This window comes from Chamaea fasciata, unplaced genomic scaffold, assembly GCF_029207755.1.
Source record: "Chamaea fasciata isolate MVZ Bird 193981 ecotype frontalis unplaced genomic scaffold, bChaFas1.0.hap1 SCAF_3, whole genome shotgun sequence".
Classification (NCBI taxonomy): Eukaryota; Metazoa; Chordata; class Aves; order Passeriformes; family Sylviidae; genus Chamaea; species Chamaea fasciata.
Genome location: NW_027094088.1, coordinates 48,981,838 through 49,002,879, shown reverse-complemented (window position 1 = coordinate 49,002,879; position 21,042 = coordinate 48,981,838). Strand labels below are relative to the sequence as shown.

At 36.4% G+C, this 21,042-nt stretch overlaps 1 protein-coding gene across 7 annotated transcripts in view; it reads left to right on the top strand.

Annotated features, from left to right (window-relative positions):
- Positions 1-21,042, top strand: part of UTRN (utrophin) — a 349,507-nt gene that overhangs the window by 272,629 nt on the left and 55,836 nt on the right. For all 7 annotated transcript variants that reach the window (XM_066178907.1, XM_066178906.1, XM_066178908.1 and 4 more), the window contains 5 exons: positions 1,335-1,481; positions 2,880-2,958; positions 7,881-7,941; positions 17,440-17,501; positions 18,510-18,584. In XM_066178907.1, the coding sequence (XP_066035004.1) occupies positions 1,335-1,481; positions 2,880-2,958; positions 7,881-7,941; positions 17,440-17,501; positions 18,510-18,584 (424 nt within the window). The remainder of the gene's footprint in view (positions 1-1,334; positions 1,482-2,879; positions 2,959-7,880; positions 7,942-17,439; positions 17,502-18,509; positions 18,585-21,042) is intronic.

Sequence of the window (21,042 nt, the reverse complement as noted above, 5' to 3'; positions counted from 1 at the left end):
AAGCTTAAGAATGAATATGGTAAAGCATTAGAAGACCCTGGCATTGTGTACCTGACCATCCATGTCTTCAGCATAGGATGCTGGTCTTAGAAGGATAAAATGGGCCACTACCAGATTTCTGTAGATATTCTCTCTATGTATACAGTGTCAGTGAATTCACAGGGCTACATTATTACATATATAGCAATGTAAGCATCCTCGTTTTCCAAATTATGTTGTTACTTTCAAGGTTGATGGAACCGAAATCTTTAAAACAAGGAGTCAAAGCTGAGTTAATATTCAGACTGCTGTTGATTTGAAAAGAGTAATGAATCTCTTCCTCCTTCTCTTATATTTTAATAAAGCAAGAAATAAGATGCTAATGCTGAATAACTCCTTGTTCTCATGCTTAGAAATGATTTGTCATATCTTAATGGCTTTTTCTGTAAAGTAGATGAAAGCAGTCTTTCAGTTTTTTGTTGCTGTGGGAAAACAGTAACATCTGCTGTAGCAATAGGGGACTACTGACTGTCCAGAAGCCTAATGTTACTTTCTTGACAGTATGTTCCTTCTGTTCCTTGGCCTGATGAGAGTGGTTTTTGAAGGGAGGTAAATCATTGAATTCTCCAAAGAAAGTACTTTCTTTACAGCTGTTTTGGGCTTGTTTCATGATGTTTAATCAAGCTGTTTATAGGATTGAACTCTTAACTACTCCCAGCAAAAGAGACATTTGATGTGTCTTTTTAACTGTAACTAAAACTTGCATCAGTTTTGTCTTAATACTGTATTTAGTTCTATTTGATTCAATAAACCTTTTACTTCTTTTGAGTCATTGTAATGGCTTTACTCTCTGGTTCTGATCAGGTAAAACATTGTACTCCTTTTCCTTATAAGCTACATTCCTTCATGCTTTGCTAGTTCAATAATAGGTTTTAAATTGAATTTTTGTCAGCTGCTTAATACTTGAAAACTATAGCTACTGAACAATTTTTTTCTTAAGAACACTTGGCAGGCTTTATGCTGGTAAAGCTCCTAATATAGCACTGTGTATTTCCTTTTGCAAAGAAAAGCTCTGTAGCCATACAGCACCACAATAAAATAATAAATTATTTTAGGGGTGCCATTTGCCTATGGGCATTTCAGTAAGTTTCATACTGTTCTTCCTTAAAGGTGGCTGTGAGTGATAGAATAAGAATATTGAAGTGAGTGAACTTTCCTTGCTGAGAACTGACTCGTGGGCAGTTGTTTAGCATAAAGTACCACATTGGGCAGGTCAGCACCATGTGGAGTTTACAGTGGCTTTTGTGCTGCTCAGATGTCAGTTGAACATAAGTGTATGTTTCCTACCCTTTTAGGCTTTTAGAGAAGAAATTGCTCCTATCAACTTAAAAGTTAAAACAGTGAATGATCTGTCCAGCCAGCTGTCTCCACTTGACCTTTATCCATCTTTAAAGATGTCTCGTCAACTAGATGATCTTAATATGCGGTGGAAACTTTTACAGGTATTCTTCTGAATATGTACAGTTGGTGTGTGGGGAGGGATATTTCTCACTCTCCTCTGTTTTCTTAAAGGGTTCCCTTATTGCCATTTGTTCATTACTGCTGTCGCTAAGGTGTTATTCTGTTAGTACCAGTGCAACAAAAGGAGCTGCCTTTCCTGCTGTAGCCTGGCCAAAAGCTACTCCTTTCAATCTACTTCAGCAGTTTATTCAAACGGGAAACTGCATTAAAGTCTGGGAAATAGTGGGAACTATTGCTGCATGGGTTTTTTGTATGTCTTGTAGCAATAGATTTTACTGCATAAATCTGTATCACCAAAAACTGGTGTAAAAATTTCTGTTGTGTTTCCAGATTGCGTGAAAGCTGTTTTATTTTGTCTTTGAATGTTCAGTTTCTGTAGGAAATTTCACTTAAAGTGATTTAGGTATTAGTAGAGCTCTAACAAGATATAAGCAATAGCAATTTAGCACAAAAAGCAGAAGAGGATATACTGAGATATTCATATTGCTTAGTTATGATCATTGTGCTTAAATGGTCTGAGAAAGGTAAATCAACATGCCTGATTACAGCTGAAACCCATACATTGTTTCACAGTGAATGATTTAGTGAAGTTTCTTGCATCAGTTAAAAGTTCATTTATGAATTTTTGACGTTTCTCCCTTTTTTTGTATTTATTTTTGTAGGAAATACTTATCACATCTCTAGTGAGGGTGGTGGGAGTGAATTTTCAAAACCTGGGCACCAGTGTCTCGGCCAGTAGTTTTGAATGAGTTACTCCTGAGAGTCAAAGCTGTTATTGTGTCATACCAAACCTTTCCTTTCCTAATACCATTTGGTAATGGGGTTTCTTTTCTAATTTTGTTTATGGGTTTGTTTTTTTGTTTTGTTGGGGGGGCAGGTATTGTGTGTGTCCTCTCAAATTTAGTTAACCAAGCTACCAAAGTACTGCTGGGTGTGCTACTGCAGTTTCAATTAAACTCAGGGGAGTCTTGTCAGCCAGTGAAGCAGTATCTTCCAAAATGTTCTTGGTTCTGTGCTGGAAAGGCAGCTGTGAGAGCAACGCAATCCAACTGAAACCTGCTGACTGTGGGAATTTGGACAACAGTAGGGTTGGGAGAGGTCAGAAACTTCAGCAGTTGGCTGTGGTCACCATGAAACTACTGATGTTCGTTATTGATCTACAGTTCTCACACAAGAACACTACAAGACAGAAACATGATTCTCATTAAGCAGATGAAAGAAAATTATGTAGCCTTAAGTGGGTGGATGTCAAATAATTGCTGAGTCACACAAAAAAATTGATTTCACTAAAAGAAATGTAAACAAGTGATTTTGTTATCATGACCTTGGTGTAGCAAAGTACATATAATGTAATTTTGAGTGTGTGTGTTTATGTGTAGGTGTCTGTAGAGGATCGCCTTAAACAGTTACAGGAGGCACACCGAGATTTTGGACCTGCATCACAACATTTTCTTTCCAGTAAGTTCCTTGAATTAATAGATACATGTAAGAAATGATGGCTTTCTCAAACACTGACTGATCTCTACTCCAGGTTTCCCTATGGCTCAAGGAAGTTCCTCTTCCATGATATTATCAACCTCCTTGTTTTTGTAGGGGTGTTTCATCTTCATAACTTCATTGACATTTTGACTGGTGTGCTTCCCACTTTCTGAGGTGGTTGTACCCTCTTTGCTTTGTTCTTTGTCCTCTGCTGCAATGTCTGACCAGTGACTGTTCCAGAATCTTGGCATGTTCGCAACCACATCTTTTCATCCTTTGCCAACTCTTTCTTCTATTTCCTTTTGCTTCCACACTTGCTGGGATGGCACAAAGGAAGAAAAGATTTTTCTTTTTTTATAAAGACTCCACGTCTTACGTTCCTAGAACTTCAAGAGCTGGGAAAAGCAAACACGCATCGCTTCCTCAGGACCTATCCTTGCATTTTTTTTAATAAACATTTCAGAGGTATAAGCCTATAATCTTACATCTACTAAGAGAGGAAAAGCTGAGCTGATGTAATTGTTATACATAGACAGGTTGTGGTATTGAGGTCCATTTCCTGATGTTCCTGCCTACCTGCCACCAGAGCTAATGAGACAGAATTTTAACCCAATCATCTCTCCAGTTTTTAACTGAGAGCTTCTATAAAAAAGAAAACATTATTGCAAGAGTTAGGAAGTCAACAAAATTAGCAGTCCTTTCTCAGAATTCTGTCATGTATGTCACTGTATAACTAAACTGCTTTAATAATTTAAATCACTAAATAAATCTTGTTTTCTTTTTTTCCTTGACTTATGTTACAACCATGTTCTTATTTTGAATTGACAGTTTTTCATTAAGCCAAATGCAGTGTATAAAAATATTACATCTGTTATGCAAACCAGCAATTCCTGGAGCCATTTATTCTTTTTTTTAAATTGACAGAATAAACAAGCAACTTTAAAAGAATATAATTTATTTCTTTTATAAAGCCCTATTAGAAATATTTCATGCTGTTGCCACAGTGATTTTGTAGCTCTTGTAGTCTCAAACATTTAACCTGGTCAGTACTCCTATGTAATAATTTGTTCAAAACATCATGGAGTGCTACCTTTGGCACTGCTGAAGAATGCCAAATGAACTGTTTGTAAGCCTAGTCAGTCTAGTCTCTGTAAACAAAACAGATTAGGAAGCAATGTAGAAGTTGTTTCTCAGAATGTAGCTCTTATTCTAGTTGAGAGAGACTCAGTGGAAGAGTCCACATGTAAAACTTGCCAGGAAAGGTTGTCTGGTTTTGTTTGTCTTGGCCTGGATCGTTTCCTTGAATTGGCTTGCAACATGCCACAATAAAACACCGTGTTCACAAGTCTGAGTGGTTAACCGGCTTTGTTGCTGCTTAAAACATTCATAGAATTATGTCCACAGAGACTATGCAGTGCCGTATCAGCATTCCTCAGCTGTGTTTAGGGAATATTCTTCAGGCTTAAGGAGACATTCAATTTATGTTACGGAACAAAGTAAAAAGGGGGAAGTTTCCAGGATTGTTTCCGTGTTGGTAGATACCACAAAGAATTACACCTAAGTAACACGGTTTTGGAAAAACAAATAATATGTAGTTATTCATTTAAACCATTTGCCAATAGCAATCTCTTTCTCCACACCAACTACAGCTGAAGTGTCCTAAAAAAACCCCCAAAAAACCAAAAAAAATGACAACCAAACCTTTTCTAGGGCTTTAAGAAGACAGAGTTAAAGAACCTATACCTACAACTTGATCTAGTGTCTGGTAAATGTAAGTCAGAGACAGTAACTTCTGAACTAAAATAATAATAGAAAAAATCATTAAATCTGGAAAGTTGAAGGCTTTATCCTGACAGGTTGAAAGACTCTGTATTCTAAATCAAAATTTTCAAACCTTTTTAGCAGCGATAAGTGACTCCTGGCCGTGAGGAACGAATAGTAGTCTGAATAAAACAGTCTCAAACTCCTAAGACTAAGATTGATTATGTATGTATGACATCTGCAAATCTTAATTTCCAAAGTTGCACTTCTGAATTAGAGGGCAGGCTATTATCTGTGCTTATCTGACAGCAGCAATTTTCAGTTTACCTCACCTACCTGTTACTCTTCCGCCAAATACTAAGAAGGAACCATAACTTAACCATCACACCATTTTCAACTGACTAGATCCCAGTTACCATATAATCAGGAATTTTTGCTAGCAAAACACCTATTTCTGCCTGTTCATCAGATTCAAAGAATGACAGAATAGCCCTGTTTGAAAGGGACTGACCTCAAAAGATCATGTTGTCCAACCTTTTATAGGAAAGGGAGCCTAGATGAGATTATCCAGCACCCTGGTTCCAGCCCTGTTAGTCCAGTGATTTCATCTCGGCAGTGGCTAGAAATGTTTCTTTACTAAAAAGACACAGTGCAGCATTTGATACTAGTGTCTGACTTCTTGGAACACCAATTGCATGGATTCGTGTATCGCTATGAAAGGACTTGAAGATCTTTTTGAAGACTACCAAACAATATATTAGCCCTTTGTAAAATGTTCTGCGTTAGGAGTCTGAGGTAAAGCTGTATTAGGAGGCCATTGCAATCTACAATCCCCCTTTTTGCTGAGCTCTTTGTCCCCTCCCTTCATTGGGAGGCAGAATTTGGTTGATTTGCTTTTCAATGGTTTTGAGATGGAAGGTAAGCATTTTTCAAGTTATTTACTGCTCAGTAAATTTTATGCATCCCTAACACAGAAAAAGGTGGGAAATCCTTATAATCCATTATCCTTTGCAAAAAGATTGCTTTTTGCTGCCTCCTGCCTTTAGAAATAGTAACTTGATTTTTCTGTAAGTGATTTATTTTCCAAAACTGTCTGATCCACTACTCTGTTGTGTTTCTTGTATGCTTTCTAAGACGAATCCACGGACATCCACAGAGCACTGATTCTACATGTTCCCTAACAAACAGCTTATGTCTCCAGTGGCCTGCTCAAAGCATCTAATAAGTCAGCCGTGCTAATATCTGCAGGCCTGCTAGTGAATACCAAGTTGATAACTACAATGTTCAGTTTTCATCAGTGATTTTTAAAAGAAAATGGTAATCTCATTTTCCAGACTTTTATACAGCAGAGAGTTTTACGAAGGTTGCTCCCAAATAAAAAGAATATTACTTGTTCCATAATAATTGGTAATTTAATTGATTACATTGTTTAGTTCATATTTATATCAGTGCAGAATATCTCCATCTGTCATAGCAAATAAATTGTAGTTAAGCAAATTCTTACTTAGCTGCCATAATTCATGTGAACAGGATCCTGCAGGAGCCACCATAGGTGCCAAATTGCAACACTAGAGAATTAAACTCTGAAGCTGATGGTCACCTTCACCTTTCAGGTTGATTTTACTGTTTTTTTCAGATTCATGAAGGCCTAAGGATTACTTTTTTAGCAAGCTATGTCTATGTGAGCATTTAGCCTTTACTATGTTTTTTCTTTACCTACATCTTTGTTGCAAATGTTATCTTCTTCAAATAAAGATGGAATTTTCTCCTTTTTTTTTTCTGGTAAAAAAGTGGTTTACTTTATTCCTGTAATTTCCCAAATATTCTTCCCAGTTAATCTGTTGTTCAAGACATGAATATTTCTGAAATTATGAACCATAATAATTTGTGTGGTTTAGGTAGAGGTCACATCCATGAAACCTTTGGGCACCAGCCAGCTGGTCACTGGGCAAGACCTATCTCTGTCTGTAGCTGCAACAGCCTATGGGGCTTATACAGCTTGTAAGGCTTCACTGCAATTTTGAGAGGTCTCTAGGGAAGGGAAGAGAGTTACTTTCAAGTGGATTTTTTTTTTTTTCCTAGAGAGGGATGAATCCGAAAGTGGGCCAAGCTTGCAGAAAATTACATTAACTGAGAGTTTAATTACTTGAGATCCAGTGTGGATCAAAGATGTCTCATTTTACCAGGGTTCTAAATGGGGGCTGTTAGGACCCAAGAGCAGGCACTCTGTGTCAGAAGCACTGACATATGTGTGCAATGTAAATTCATCTCATTGTGGTGACCACTTTTTCCTGCCTGTTCTTTCAGTCTCCACTTCCACAGGGAATCTAGTTCAAGGAGTTTTTTCCATACTAAAACCCTAATTACCCAGCCTTTAGTCCAGTAATTTCTGATATGTGTCCCTATGGTTTTTCAGTAAATAGCTATTTTTAAGTTTAGCACCAACAGTCTTGTTGGCCCAAACACTTTTTATCTTTTATCCCTTGGGATCTTTAGATCAGCAGAGTTGCCGTGTCATGTATAACTTCATGCCTTTTTCAACTCAGTGTGCAGAAGCCTTCCTGATATTGTGGATGATATCTGATAAATTCTGCAAAGATTACGGTTCTTTAGCAAGAAGTGCTAAGACAGGTTTTAATTGGTTGGTTTGGTTTTTTTTTTGGCCGCACAGTGTTAATCAATATTAATTTGAGTTGCAAATAGGAACTAAGTGTTGCAACTAATAAAAAACAAGATTGATATTTCTTCTTGTTCTGTTGCAGAACATTATTTATACTAGTGGAATAATTTATTGTAAAAGCATAAACTGATAATAATCCTATAGAGGTAGGTAAACAAGTGTCTGCAGTTTCCCTAAATGGATAGCTTGCTTGCTCAGAATTTATCATCCTTCTTTGAAGTAGAATCATCACATTTGTTTTATTTCCAGCATGACATCAAAAAGATGCCTGTAATCATCCTGATAGATTGCCATAATTTTCTTCAGCTGCTTTTCTAATTGCTGAAAGTAGTCTGGGAAATATTAATTGTTTCTATTTAATTTATTATAACCATATTAATTGTAAAATAAATAAAGGATAGTTAGATTTTTTAAATATGACAGGTACTTTCTAATAACAATCTTCTCTTTATTTCCTCAGCCTCAGTACAGTTTCCATGGCAGAGATCTGTTTCACATAACAAAGTGCCCTATTATATCAAGTAAGTTTGCCTTCATTCCTTTTTTTTCTTAAGTATAACAGAGGGTCCTCTCACCATAACCTAGCAGAAAAACATAAGTACTAAGTCGTTGCCAGAAATGCTATTGAGACTTTCTCCATGTAGTGTTATGCTGCCTATACTATAAAGTCATGTTTATTGCTTTGTGTTCTTTGTAATTTAGAAATATGTAAAAATAAGTCACTGACAGACACTAATTAAACGCCTCACTCACATAAGAAACGGCAAAGGCACTCCAGTGTAATACACTGTCAGTGTTCAAACTGGACTTGTTCTTGTGTATGTGGATCATTCAGAGTATAAAGTGTAGAGGGAAAAAAACCCTGAGTAAATAATATAGTTAAAATTACAAAGTTCATAACCTAGAGCGGAACAGTGGTGACTAATATCTATTGAGCCCATTCATCATTTTGGCCAAAATTCCTTTGAAAATAGGCATGCCTTGACTGTCCTTTTGTCATCTTCTTTACTTTATGGAAGTTTTTATAGTGATTGATATTAAGGTAAATTTTACTGTGATGTGAATATTTATAAAAAATTTTAAATACCTTGATTACCAGGAGAAATGGTTGAGAAACTTATTTTTAAAATAATAAGGAATGCCTAAGTTACAGAGGTGTGGAGATCTTGATGTGTTCTACAAAGAACGATCCCTATCTTTGCTTTTCTTACTCTACCAGTGTTTATTTTGTTTTCCTGTACTTTTAAGGTCAAATATTGCAGCTTTGAGAGGAGGATATGTCTTTACTAGAAAGGTAAATGAAATTTTAAGAAGGTACAGTGTATAAACAAGATCCAGAGTAGTTCATTTTAGGCTGTAGGGAATCTGTGTTTAAAATGTTATCAGTTTGGGTTTGGGAAAACAGTAGGGTTTTTAAGTCTGTAGGGTGACTGTGAATTGGTTCTGAAGATAGTTCATTTTAAAAAAAAATGTAAGTGAGGATTTTTTGCTATTGCATATTGCTCAAAACTCTGAGAGCCACTTTTTGTGCTTCAAATGATTTACAAGTACTTGAAAGCTTTGAAAAGCAGGTAGCAATAAATCTGTCGATCAAATCTGTTTGCATTCTTGAGATGTGGCAGTTGTTTCTAAGTTGCCATACCAAGATTAATTTCTTTAAAGGCTCTGAGTAGGTAACTAGAAAAAGCAAAAACCTGCTATGAGCATCCTTGAATTCTCTATAAAAGCATTTGTGCTTCTGCTAGAAAGTTTTGTAAGAGGCAGCAAAATCTGTGACACACTGGATAAGAGGTTGCTGCCTCCCTCCCAATGGAGGAAGAGAGGATGTAGAAGTTGGATGTGGAGGCACGCTCCCTGCTCAGACTCAGGCAGAAGCACTGTTAAAATGATCACACCTGCAGCAGTAATTCAAGGAAAATGCTGAAGTGGCAAACTACAGAAAGCAAGGGGAAAACTACTCTAAACTTGACATCTTTTCTTGTGGATATGTCCTTAGTGGATGCTGGAAGATTCATGTTCCTGTTCTACCTTATCAGAGTCAATAGCTGGAGCTGGGGGCATGAGTTGCCCTCAGAGGTTTCTGTGGAGTTCACCAGTTCATTCAGAACTGGGGAACAAAGATAGGAACAGATGGAGCAAACTAAGATGTACCTTCTGATCTGTGCTGGGCAAAGCAAGGATTTTAAACTTGAATATTTCATATGTATATCCTTTTTTTTTTTTTCTTATCTAATACACTCTTCTGAGTTTCTGAGGCTCTCTTTTACCCTAGCTCAGCAAAAGTTCTGTTTTTGAGATTTTTTTTTCATTGGTGGTTCAGAAGAAAATCTTCCCAGCATGTGCACTAGGTGCAATCGTTCAAGCACACCAGTTGGTGGCAGAGTATCCCCTGGTACAGTGGCCTTGCTCCCACGGTAGTGTGTTGGTGGCCCTAGAGCTAGATTGTGGAATGAAACCAGTTGGGGCTCAGAAACAAACCCCAACATCTCTTAGAAATTGTTTTTAATGGTCTTTCAGAGAAGGTTTGGTAGGGGGGCTGAAGTGTAGGATTGAGGTCTTTATAGTCGCAGAGACCACTGTTTTATTTTCAGGATGGCTTTAATGAAGTCAACAGAATTAACTACTGCATCTCAAATAAGACTTTTCCAGTAATCTTTCAACATAATACATGCTGCTAAAGCAATGTCTTGATTCTTGTGTCTTGAAAAAGTACATGTAACTAGTAGGGTTTGTTTTTTAAAAAAAGCTTGATGATTTCAGTAGCTTCACTGTCTAGAAAGCAGACTGACCTTTGCAGTTTCCTACATTTTTTATTTCTTACTGATCTAAACATTGTTTTCAGCAGCACCTAGATAAATCAGAGGGTTGTGGAAGATAAATCAGAAAATAGCTGATTCTGAACTTCATTTGCTTTGTTATGATCAGGCTGGAGAGTTCTCTTTGCTTTTAAATCTTTGTCTGTTACTTAATTTCAGACACAATTTAAAGAACAGAGAAAAACAATACTGACATGAAAAACTTACTTGTTTGGAGTGATTACATGAGTAAGACAATTCAAGAGAACAGTCAGTAAGATTTAATGATGGCTTCTTTATATAGAAAGAAAAGCTAGGAAAGAGGGAGAAACTGACTTAATTTTCTTTTTTTTAAATTATACTAATGTCTTTCAAGTTGCCTTTGATGTAAAGTACAGCATGAGTAGAAGGAGCAGCAGCAATAAGTCTCAAAAACTTTATTATTTGAGAGCAACTGACTGTATTTACAGTGAGACTTCTATGTTCAGAGGGAAGATGTATGATACCAGTTGTTCATTTTATGGTATAGCAGAAAAAGGATAATAGAAGTATGATGCAATGATTGGTGGCTGAAAAATGAGGAGTTTCAAAAATTAATTTTGAAAGGGAAATAAATGCTAATTGAAATCAGATTACTTAAATTCTGAATAAGAACACCTTTTTTAGACAACCATGATTTCATAACTTTACTTCATTTTGATAGCTTTTTGTCAGTGTCCTTGAATGAGAAATGTAAAATATTCAGAAAGTGAATTCTAGTTATAGAAAATTTTTTACTTTTGTAGTCTGTGTCTTCTCTGTCACAGTAAAATTCAATGAAAAACTTAATCTGCAAAATCTTGAGGCTGCTGGGAAAAAAACTTGCACTGTCTCTCATACTTTTTAAATTGAGCTAATGAGCATATGGAATGGAATGCAGCACAAAAGGCACAATATTTACCAGTGCACTTTAGGTAATAAATATGTGAGGTTTGGACAAAAGGTTTGGCAAACTTGCCATTGAATACGCTTTTCATAGGTTGGTTTGTAATGATTTGAGATGTAATAGGGAAAAATTTCTGTTGTTGTTCATTTATAACAATTTGGATCATACAAATAAGATATCGTTGGCCTCCATTACAGTAAATGAAAAAAATAAAGCCTATATTACATGGGCTTTCAATAAAAATATTCTAAAGAGAAACAAAATAATAAATGAAATACTATGATCATTAAACATCCATGAGGGTAACATGATGAATATGCAGAAAGCATAATTACCTAGCATTTCTCACTGTTTGTCTTTTTAACTATAATTTAAGTGTTCTTCAGTCATGTACCTTTCAATGCCATAAATTATTAGATATTTGTGCTGTGCAGAAGAAACAAAAGGGTAATACAGAAGAGGTTGCAGTGAGTTTAATCTCATGCAGGGCATTACATAGGGAGAGCAATTTCTTGTTGCAACCATTAAATTGATCGATACCAAACTCCATGGTTGCCTTGCCTTTTCTGTAATCCTGCAAAGTGGCTGGCATCACCAGTGTCTTAGAAATCCTATTTTATCAACTCCTATATTTTATTCAGCTTTATGGAGACAGGAATAAAATGCTTTCTGCTTCTCTATTTTTTGAGGCTCTTCAGAAAGTCTTTGCTGAGGTTTGGTTTATGCCTGTATGGGGAAGAGGGGGAGAAGTAATGGAAGTGAGAGAAAAAAATTCTTTTTTCTTATTATAATTATATCCATAATCTTATTCTTAGAAGTATTAGATGTTTCCCTCAGAAGGGAAAACAAAATCTAATTTACAGAAGGAGGTAATACAGGTTTGAAGGTTTGAGAGTTTCTTCAATTACCAGCTCCTGTGTTCGTCTTTGTTTTCAATTAAAGAAATGCAGTAGCACATTTCTCTGGAGTGATTGCAAAATATCTGCATATAAATTGTTCTACCAACCTCTGAGGTACAATACTCTTATGATGCATTACGCCAACTCTTTTCACCACAAAACAGTATTTTCTAATGGGCTTTTAACAAAGAAAAAAAAAAAAGAAAAGAAAATATGCAGTATCTAGATAAAACATCATGATGTAAAGTGGGGATGTTATGCCATTTGAAATTTGGCAAGGGTAGCAAAATCAGAGTTCTGAGTGCTGTCAATTCATTGACGATCAGTTTGGTTTTGGGTAATGTTTTGTGCAAATTACTATAGGAACAGAAAGGTACTTAACATCATGTCAGAGTGCTGTTTCTTCAGGTGTTCACCAGTGGTTATCAACAGAGGCCTTGTCCATGGTAAGAAATGAGAAAAAATACCCATAACATGTTTCTAGTTTTCTTTCTTGTACAAAAAAGCTGAAAAAGAACAAATGAATTTTTTTCACAACTCCAGGAGCATCCTGAAATGCCTGGAGATGTTGAACTTAATCCATTCATTTCAATAAGACTGCTCTTTTATTTCTAGAGCAGAAATTAAATGACATGCTAACTGTTTCTCAGCTTTTTATTTACAATCAGGAAGTGTTTTTAAAATGGATTATCTTTGCCAATTATAATTAGAAAGCTGCCAGCAAGCATAATGGATGAGAAACAGATTGTAAGGGCAAATGTTTGTCATGTAAGATTTAGAGCACTTCATTAATATGTGGGGGATTTGTAGTTTGGAGTATTTCATGGTTATCATGGTTTTTTGTTAGTGAAATTTACACAAATGCATTTAGACTTTTTAAATTACATTGCTTTGTCAAGTAATATATTCACGGATGCATGTTTTTCTGTGTGGCTCATATTGGGTCCATAAGTTTGGCAGAAGATATTTAGAAGACTTGCTCTGAATATCTCATTCTTTTGATAGGAACAAGAACAACAAAATAATTTCTCAGTGAAATGCTTTTAATTCTTTCCTGACTAAACCATGAAAAAATATGTAATATGTTCATACAACTTGTGTTACTGCCCTGTAGAGCAGCTCACTTCTGTAACAGCAAAAATCCCTCCTTATGCCACCCACCGAACAGAATGCAATCTTGTACCCTGGGCTCCTGTACACTTTGAAAAACTTTTTTTTTTTGGTGCCATCTACAAGCAAGATGAATAATGGGCCCAGTTGTTCACCTTCAATCAAAGTTAATATCACCTCTCTCTATGAGTAGTTCTTGGCATTAGCAGAGTACTTGCAAGAGAAGGTGCTTTTTGCACAGTCATCACTGTGACCTGGGACAAAAGTACCATGGTAGATGTAACAGACTCACAGAAGACTCTGCAGGTTTCTCTGCTCTTGGTAAAGTGCTTAATTTAAATCTTTTCAGAAGTTCAGTGAGGTGATTTTTTTATAGCTCTTATTAAATTTACAATTATGTGGTTTTTCCATGGCTTTGTCCAGAAAAGTCTGGCTTTGGTGCCTAAATGAACTTCCCCATGGGATATATTTGGTGATGGTAGCAGCACTGCCCGTGACAGTGAAGCTGCTGCCTCCCTTGACCTGAACAGCCTGTTGAGCTGGTGATTCATTCACTCTGAGCCCATTCCTCTTCTCTGCAGGATCCTTGTACGGAATTGCTTGGCTGTTGCCAGTGTTTTCTTGCTGGGTGTTCTGGGATTAGGCTGGCACAGTCATGTTCACCCTCTGTCGTCCCTTAGCAGCTGTCAGGTAGTAGTGACTTTAGGGTGTTGGAGGGGATTCTCTTTTGCCTTTTTTCAGTTGCACCAGATGATGTTTTCTTGGCCTCCTTTCTCACAAATTCTGTGTGGCATAGAAAGAAACTGAGTGATAAGTTTTAAAAGCCCCTTGATCTTCATGTGATTTGGCATAAATGTATTTCTTTTGCAAATAAAATGGGAACAGAAAAATATTTTATGGTGATTATTTTATTAGGCATAAATTTCATGTTCTGTGTTTTTCTGTAAAGAGAAAGTTTAGCTGTTCAGGTATTTACTGCATCAAATGGAGAAACAAGATTACAGTGCAGGACACAGAAGTTTTTGATATCTCATTCATTTTTTCTGCTTCATGTTAAGTGAACACAAAATAGGAAAAAGGTATTTTTTTGTATGTCATGTTGTCACTATTAAAGTGATTTTTGTCTTTCAGATAAAACTGTACTTAAACTCTGTATTTAGAGTATACAATTTCAATAAGGAAACTGTTGTTTCCTCTTAATTCTTGGAAACTTGATTTAAGGGATAACATTTGATTGGTAAAATCAGCTCTTATTCATTGCATATGGGTTTATAAATTACTTACAAGCTGGAATCTAAATTGCAATTAACTATAGCCACATCCTAATTAAGTATTGCAAATGTGTAATGGAATATATTTCCAGAGGGGGAATAAAAAAAAAAAGACAAGGATTTATACAAGTATTTAAGTACTTTTTTCCCCCCTATATTTTTAGCAATTAAAAAAAAAAAAAAGAAAGGAAAAAAGAGAAAAGGTCTCTGGACCTAGCTAAATAAACTTTGCACTTCTGCTGCAGCTCTCAGGAATATCCTCACAATATTTCCCACCAGTCAGAAATACATTTATTCATGGAACCATATGTTTAATGCCAGAAAACAGGGAATTTGGTAATATTAGCTGCAATTCAACATAGTCCCCATGATCACAGCTAGTTTTGACATCATAATTTCTAAGGCAGTAAACAGGATTTGACTCAGCTAAATTGCATGTAGTTTACATGCAGTGTTTGCATTGATATTTCAACATCTAAAATAGAGGGAAATATATTTCTTTGTATACATGTATTTACAGCGTCTGTCACAGTGCTTCCACATACCTTTACATTTAATATAAAAGTTTAAATGTGTCTTATTAAGGCTTTTTTTTTCTCAGAATATCCTAAGATCCTTTTCACTTAGAATGTTGACAGTAAAATCACCAGTTGATTTAGGGTTTTTTGTTTTTGGATGTGGCTGCTTAGGGAATTTGAGTTAAAGCCATGTGCTTAAAACAAGCTTTATCAAACTGATCACATATTGTATTCATTTCTGTGGGCAGTTGCAGTGGGTTTAGTCAACAATTCTAAATGGACAACATGATATTTATGGCATCCTGTTAACATGATAGTGCAGACATTTGGCAGCTTCCAGAGTAGTTTTGAGATAATTAAATAAGCTGAGCAGTATGAACTATTATATTTTATTCGCTTTTCCTATTTACTTCAGTGTTTACTGAAGCTGTATGTGTTCTTTTTTTCTGATATACTGTAGTCTTTTGACACCAGGGTGAGAATGCTGGACAGTCACTGGCCTTTACCATGGCAAAGCATAAAATCTAAATATATTCTTCCTTGTTGATGGCTTCATGATGATTTATTGGTGTGCCTTTTACGGGAAAATGATTGTCAATTTACTTGTTTTCAAAATTACTCTTCTGGACAGAGATAAGCATAGTGCTGTTTTAGAAGTGTCTTTCTAAAAAGTGCAAACCCACTGATTTAGTGGCGTGCATTAGCTTTGGAGTTTAGCATTACCAGAGCCTCAACCACCTTACTGGAAATTTGAAACATGGATGCAATTCATGTGATAATGATATCAAAGTGAAATCAAATAAAAGCTTCTATTCAGGAAGATGTATTTAAATGTTTTCTTCTGAATTGAGGAGAGTCAATCAAAGTGTGATAGAAGTTTTTTTGATTATTGTATAAATCTCTCTTGTTTAAATGTAGTCATGTTCAGTCAGTGACTAGGGAGTAATCGCAAAGAGGGAAAAGAAGATTTGTACCTACTGTATTAATAGGAAATACATATTTTGCCTCTGGACTTCCATGAAAAACACCTCACAAAGCTGTGATAGTGCCAGATAGACAAATGACATCCATGGCAGTGTGTGAAGAGTGATGATGGGGAGAAGCTGTCTCTGAATACATAGGCTAGACTCTAAGCTGAAAGGGTTATCCTGGTGGATGGACCACAAAATGAGGACCATGTCCCATGCACAGATACCCATTTCATGCTTTTTCCACTGGTATATGTTTGAGGCTAATGCATACACAAAAAGGTCCTCAGCACTTTGTTAGAAGTTTGCCTTCATTTATGGTACATGTCCTGTTTCTGCAGTTCTTTGGAGCAAGGACTTTCTCTACAATTTTTTTTTTTTTTTTTTTTTTGTACCATGTAGCATAAAAGGGTCCATTCTTGGTTGGTTTCTTGGTAAAAAAAAATAAACATTGATGATAAATTACTGAGCGCTCACTGAGGTACATCCGCTTATATATAATAAATGATGGTACAGTTCACTGTTTAATGCCAAAGTGGCCTTTTAAAAGTCATTATTAACAACCAAATATCCCTCTATTCACGAAAAAAATGGGTATATTAAGAATTTTTAAATAGAAACAAATGTGAAATTAGCATTCTCTGAGCATTACTGTTAAATTTGCTAACATAACATAATTTCATTTTCATTAACTTTTCAAGGGAATCCTATGATCCTTTTAACATGACTTCTCTGATTAATTACCTTGCAAATCTAATTCAAATGTAAATACTTTGTAAGACAAGAATGTGCAATCATTCCAGCATTTAATATTGATAAATACAAGTAAAATGTGGCTTGTAGAAGGGAGTTGGAGATTTCAGTGAACCTGACATAATGCATGTTTTGACCTCTATGGCTGCCTACTTGAAACCCTGATAAATTGGAAACTACACTTAACAGTAGGTTAAGGGAGTCTCTGTTCTGTGAACTGTAATGTAGAGCATGTTCCCTAAATGAAGAGATGTATTGATAGGTTGTGTGAATGGTGATCAGGCTTCCCATTGGACTCCAGGATCTTAAAGGTCCTTTCCAACCTAAATGATGATGTTACATATTAAATAAATATTACAGGTGAAGCTTAACATCATTGTCTGTGTTCTGATGCATGTGCTCAGATATGCAAATAAGATTGAAATAAAATCTCAAGATTTTTATTTTCAAATTGTTTTTACAACTGTATTTATTGTTTTACAGCACAGGAAATTTTGTATTTTACCATGTTAATGTACGTCTTAGCTGCAGGGTCAGAGTCCAGCTCTTACTATCACAATGAGAATCAAAAGTAAATATTGTTAAATATGGGTGGGCTATTGTCTGACTAACTTTGTGATTATAAAATCAAGTAGCTGGATGGTACAGATTATGCATTTTAATTAGGGCTGAGGGATTTCTTGCCCCTTAATGCAAAAAATCAGAATATCTTTAAGATTTTATTCTTTGAAAGTGCATATATGTGTTTCCTGAAACTTTAATTACTTTCTTCCTTTGTAGTCATGAGACACAGACAACTTGTTGGGATCATCCTAAAATGACTGATCTCTTCCAGTCCTTAGGTGAGTGCATTCGTAAAAACATTGTGATTTCTATTCCATGAGTAAAAGCTGTGTTTGGATACTGAATATGTTTGAGTTCTCATGAGCTGAGTGTAACAGCATTTCCTGCTTTGTGATGAGACACACTTTGCCCAAAACCACCTGCTTTGGTCACATCATGTATTGTCTTGGCAATATTAATTCTGAACCATATACCCTGACCATATGCCTTAATGCAGTACCTTGTGTTTTTTTTCTTTTTTAACTTCACAAGGAATTGTCCAATGATACAGGCTCTCTGCATGTATAAACCAGGGCACTGATCTGCAAGGAACTAATTTTGGTAATAAAATAGAGCAGCTATCTTTTCAGTAAAAGCTACACTGTATTATGCTACAACTAGTTCAACATGCCCTGTTAGCATCAACATTTACTGTGAAATCTCCCATTCTAAAGATAGGAGGGGTAAAATTACTGTTAAGTGAGGAAAAAAAAATGTTACTGTACCAATCAGTTTCTAAAATAGAGCTTACAACTGTGTTACTGTCCCTTTTAAAGCACAGTTTGCCAAGTCATGGCATTTAAGTTATAATTTAAGCCATTTTTTCCTGTTACTGTGAAATTTGCTGCCCTCTGTTTCATGTGTGTTATCTGATGGAGTTGTAAAGTATTTGAGAAACTTACAGTATTTGAGCAATCGTCTGGGAACTATGTACCAGTGCTTAAAATGTAGATAAAACTCTCCTGTATATATGTATGTATTACACGTGCCAGGATAGGGTCAGCATTTCTGGAGGGCCTCTCTCTTTAGGGTCCTGGTCTGTCAGAGTCAGGAGGCTTTCCCCAAAGGCGAACTGGACTGAGGTCCCAACTTGTCAGGTTTTTAAATTTGTTCTGATATATCCTATTAATTCATTGCAGAGAAGAGAAGGGATCTCACACTTCTTCCAAAATATGAAGATTTATATGTAAAGGAAAGTAATGGGCTCTGCTTTTAGGGCTGCTCATGTTTCTGTTCTGCTGTTTCAGCTGACTTGAACAACGTGCGCTTCTCCGCCTACCGCACGGCCATCAAAATCCGCCGGCTGCAGAAAGCACTGTGCTGTGAGTTGGGCCTTTCAGGGAAATGGTTTCTCTGCTTACTTGGGGAAGGGAGGGTCAGCATCAATCTAACGACACTAACTGTTGACCAGAGACATCCTTGACACACTGTCAAACCAACAAAATGACAAGAAGAATTGCCAACAGTAGGCGTCATTGTTGCAAATAAATAAAATAAATTAATAAAAGAGAGGTGCTGCAGATAAGTTGAAATGGTAACCCTACTAAGAATTGTTTGTATCTCAAATTTTCTGTTCTATAGGTAAATCTATTTACTTATACATTTATTTATTTATATTGCTAGGTATTTTAAAAGCATTTCCTATTATATCACAACTATGGTTTAATACAGCAGCAAGTTGCATGACTACCATGTTCATTCAAATTTTAGCAGCCTCCGAAGTGATAGATCAGGAGGTCTTGTCCTGGCCTGTGGACTTGGGACTTCTCCAAGTCACGCAGCAAGTACCACACTGGGGAATCTGTGCTCTTGTTGAGTGTCCTGTGCAAAGCAAACTGAATTTTAAAAACTATGGAAGATGAAAAACATAAGAACACACATCTAACAAAAAAAAAAAATAGGGTGAAATAGAAAAAGCAAAATGAGACTAGACACTTTTGGAAGAAGATGTGAGATGTGAATGAGAGTAAAGGTTGTAGATTTAAGACCTTTTGAAACATATTGGCAACAGATGGTAGAAAGTTGTATGATGTTACTAAATTTTCTTCTTACAAATTAGGAGTCCTTGACATGGAAGGACTTTTCAGCCCTAAAAGGGTGCACAGTGCTGCAGTCTGAGTAGGAACACAAGAAGTGCAAAGCCCTCCTAGGGGTGCAAGCACAAGAGGACTTGCACAAGGAGGGATCCCTTCCCTCCCTCCAGGTGGTTTTCTTTCCAGCCTAGAAGACAGCAGTCTGATCTTAGCTGGACTTCAGATATGCGTCACTAAAGGAAGCTATGCCTGAGATTGTAGCTAGCTACTCCAGAAAGCTGGCCTGTATCTGTGCACAGCACAGGCTCTTCCCAGTACCTATTGCCAGTTCTTCATAAGGTGTGGTCCCACCAAGGACTACAGCTTCATCTCCCAGCAAGACGAAAGAACATTATGAGCTTTTAGTTTATCAGTGTACAGGGTATAAGGTATTCATCAACATGTACCTAAAAACAAAAAGCAAAGCAAGAGATCAGAAAGCAGAGTAAATTTCTCCTTGTGTGAGCTCCTCCTCAGGGAAGAGTGGGAAAAACCAGACTACATGTGACAGATTCTGATCTCGCTGCCTGTTTCTGTCAGACATACAGCTTTTCTAGTGACCTGTATAGATCAAGCCTCACTTTTATTACTTCTAATAAGCTTTGAAGAGGGACATACTTTCTCCTCTTGCTTTTACTGCAAAATAAATCAATTTCTGTAATAACTGCCATGGTTAGCCCTCCTCATTCACAGATTTCAGAAGTGTCCTCCTGTTATCTCCAGTTTCAGAGGAGGGAGTTTGGAAGGGAGGACAGAAGGAAATAGTAAGAAGTAAAGAGAATACTCCACTTTGAAAGAGCTAGGAGTGAAACTCATCTCTACAGGTCTAAACTACCTTATTATCTATGAAGCTGTTTGTTTATCCCATCTCTGGCCTACATGGGAAGAGACAGCAGCCAAAAAATCTTTGTTCCATATGTGTACTTGATAAAGAATTGGTTTTATTTTTAGGTGGAGAAAGAGTCATCTTCTGTGCTACTGCCATTCATTTTTTGGTCTGAGTTACTTTAGTTTTCTGTTGCATTTCCTGTTATTTTAATTGGAGATGCATTTTAAGGGTGTTTGGATGCAGAAAGGCTCATATGTGCTAAGGCAAAGAAAATGGCAAAATAAATCATCAAAAACTGTGATCACTGTAAAATGTGACAAATTGATGTCACTGACATGGTGTGTGTATAACGTCAAAGGCATTTTTGGTGGGAGCTCCCAAAAGCACAGCTAGAGCTGGATGCACAGTTCTATTTGCACCTGATAAATTTTGACTTTGCAGTGTAAGGGCTTTACAAGCAGATTCAGGACCAATTGCACTTTAGAGCCTTCATTTGAGAACTGTACTTTAGAAAACTTTGCTAATGCCATCTCTCTTCTTGTTAAGTGTCAAAAAACCTCAGATCTAGGAAACTTACTCAAATTTTCCTCATTCTCCTTTTAAAAGAGAGAGTTGTGTTTTTTCTTGTTTTGTTTTTTGACAGGTCGATTCCTGCAGAGACATACATTTTCATATATATGTGTATGTATTTTGCAAGAATATAAGAAATGTTGCAAGTTGGAAATAGCAAATTCTTAGCCTCTCCGTCTTGGATTTTGTGGGGCAGATGTAGTGAGAGTGCTTTCCCACTGTAGCAGAAGTATGGGGGCAGAGAGTATCCTGTGTTTGAGATGTACTGGGCAACTGTGTAGCACCAGTTTTATTCTTGAGCAGCATTCA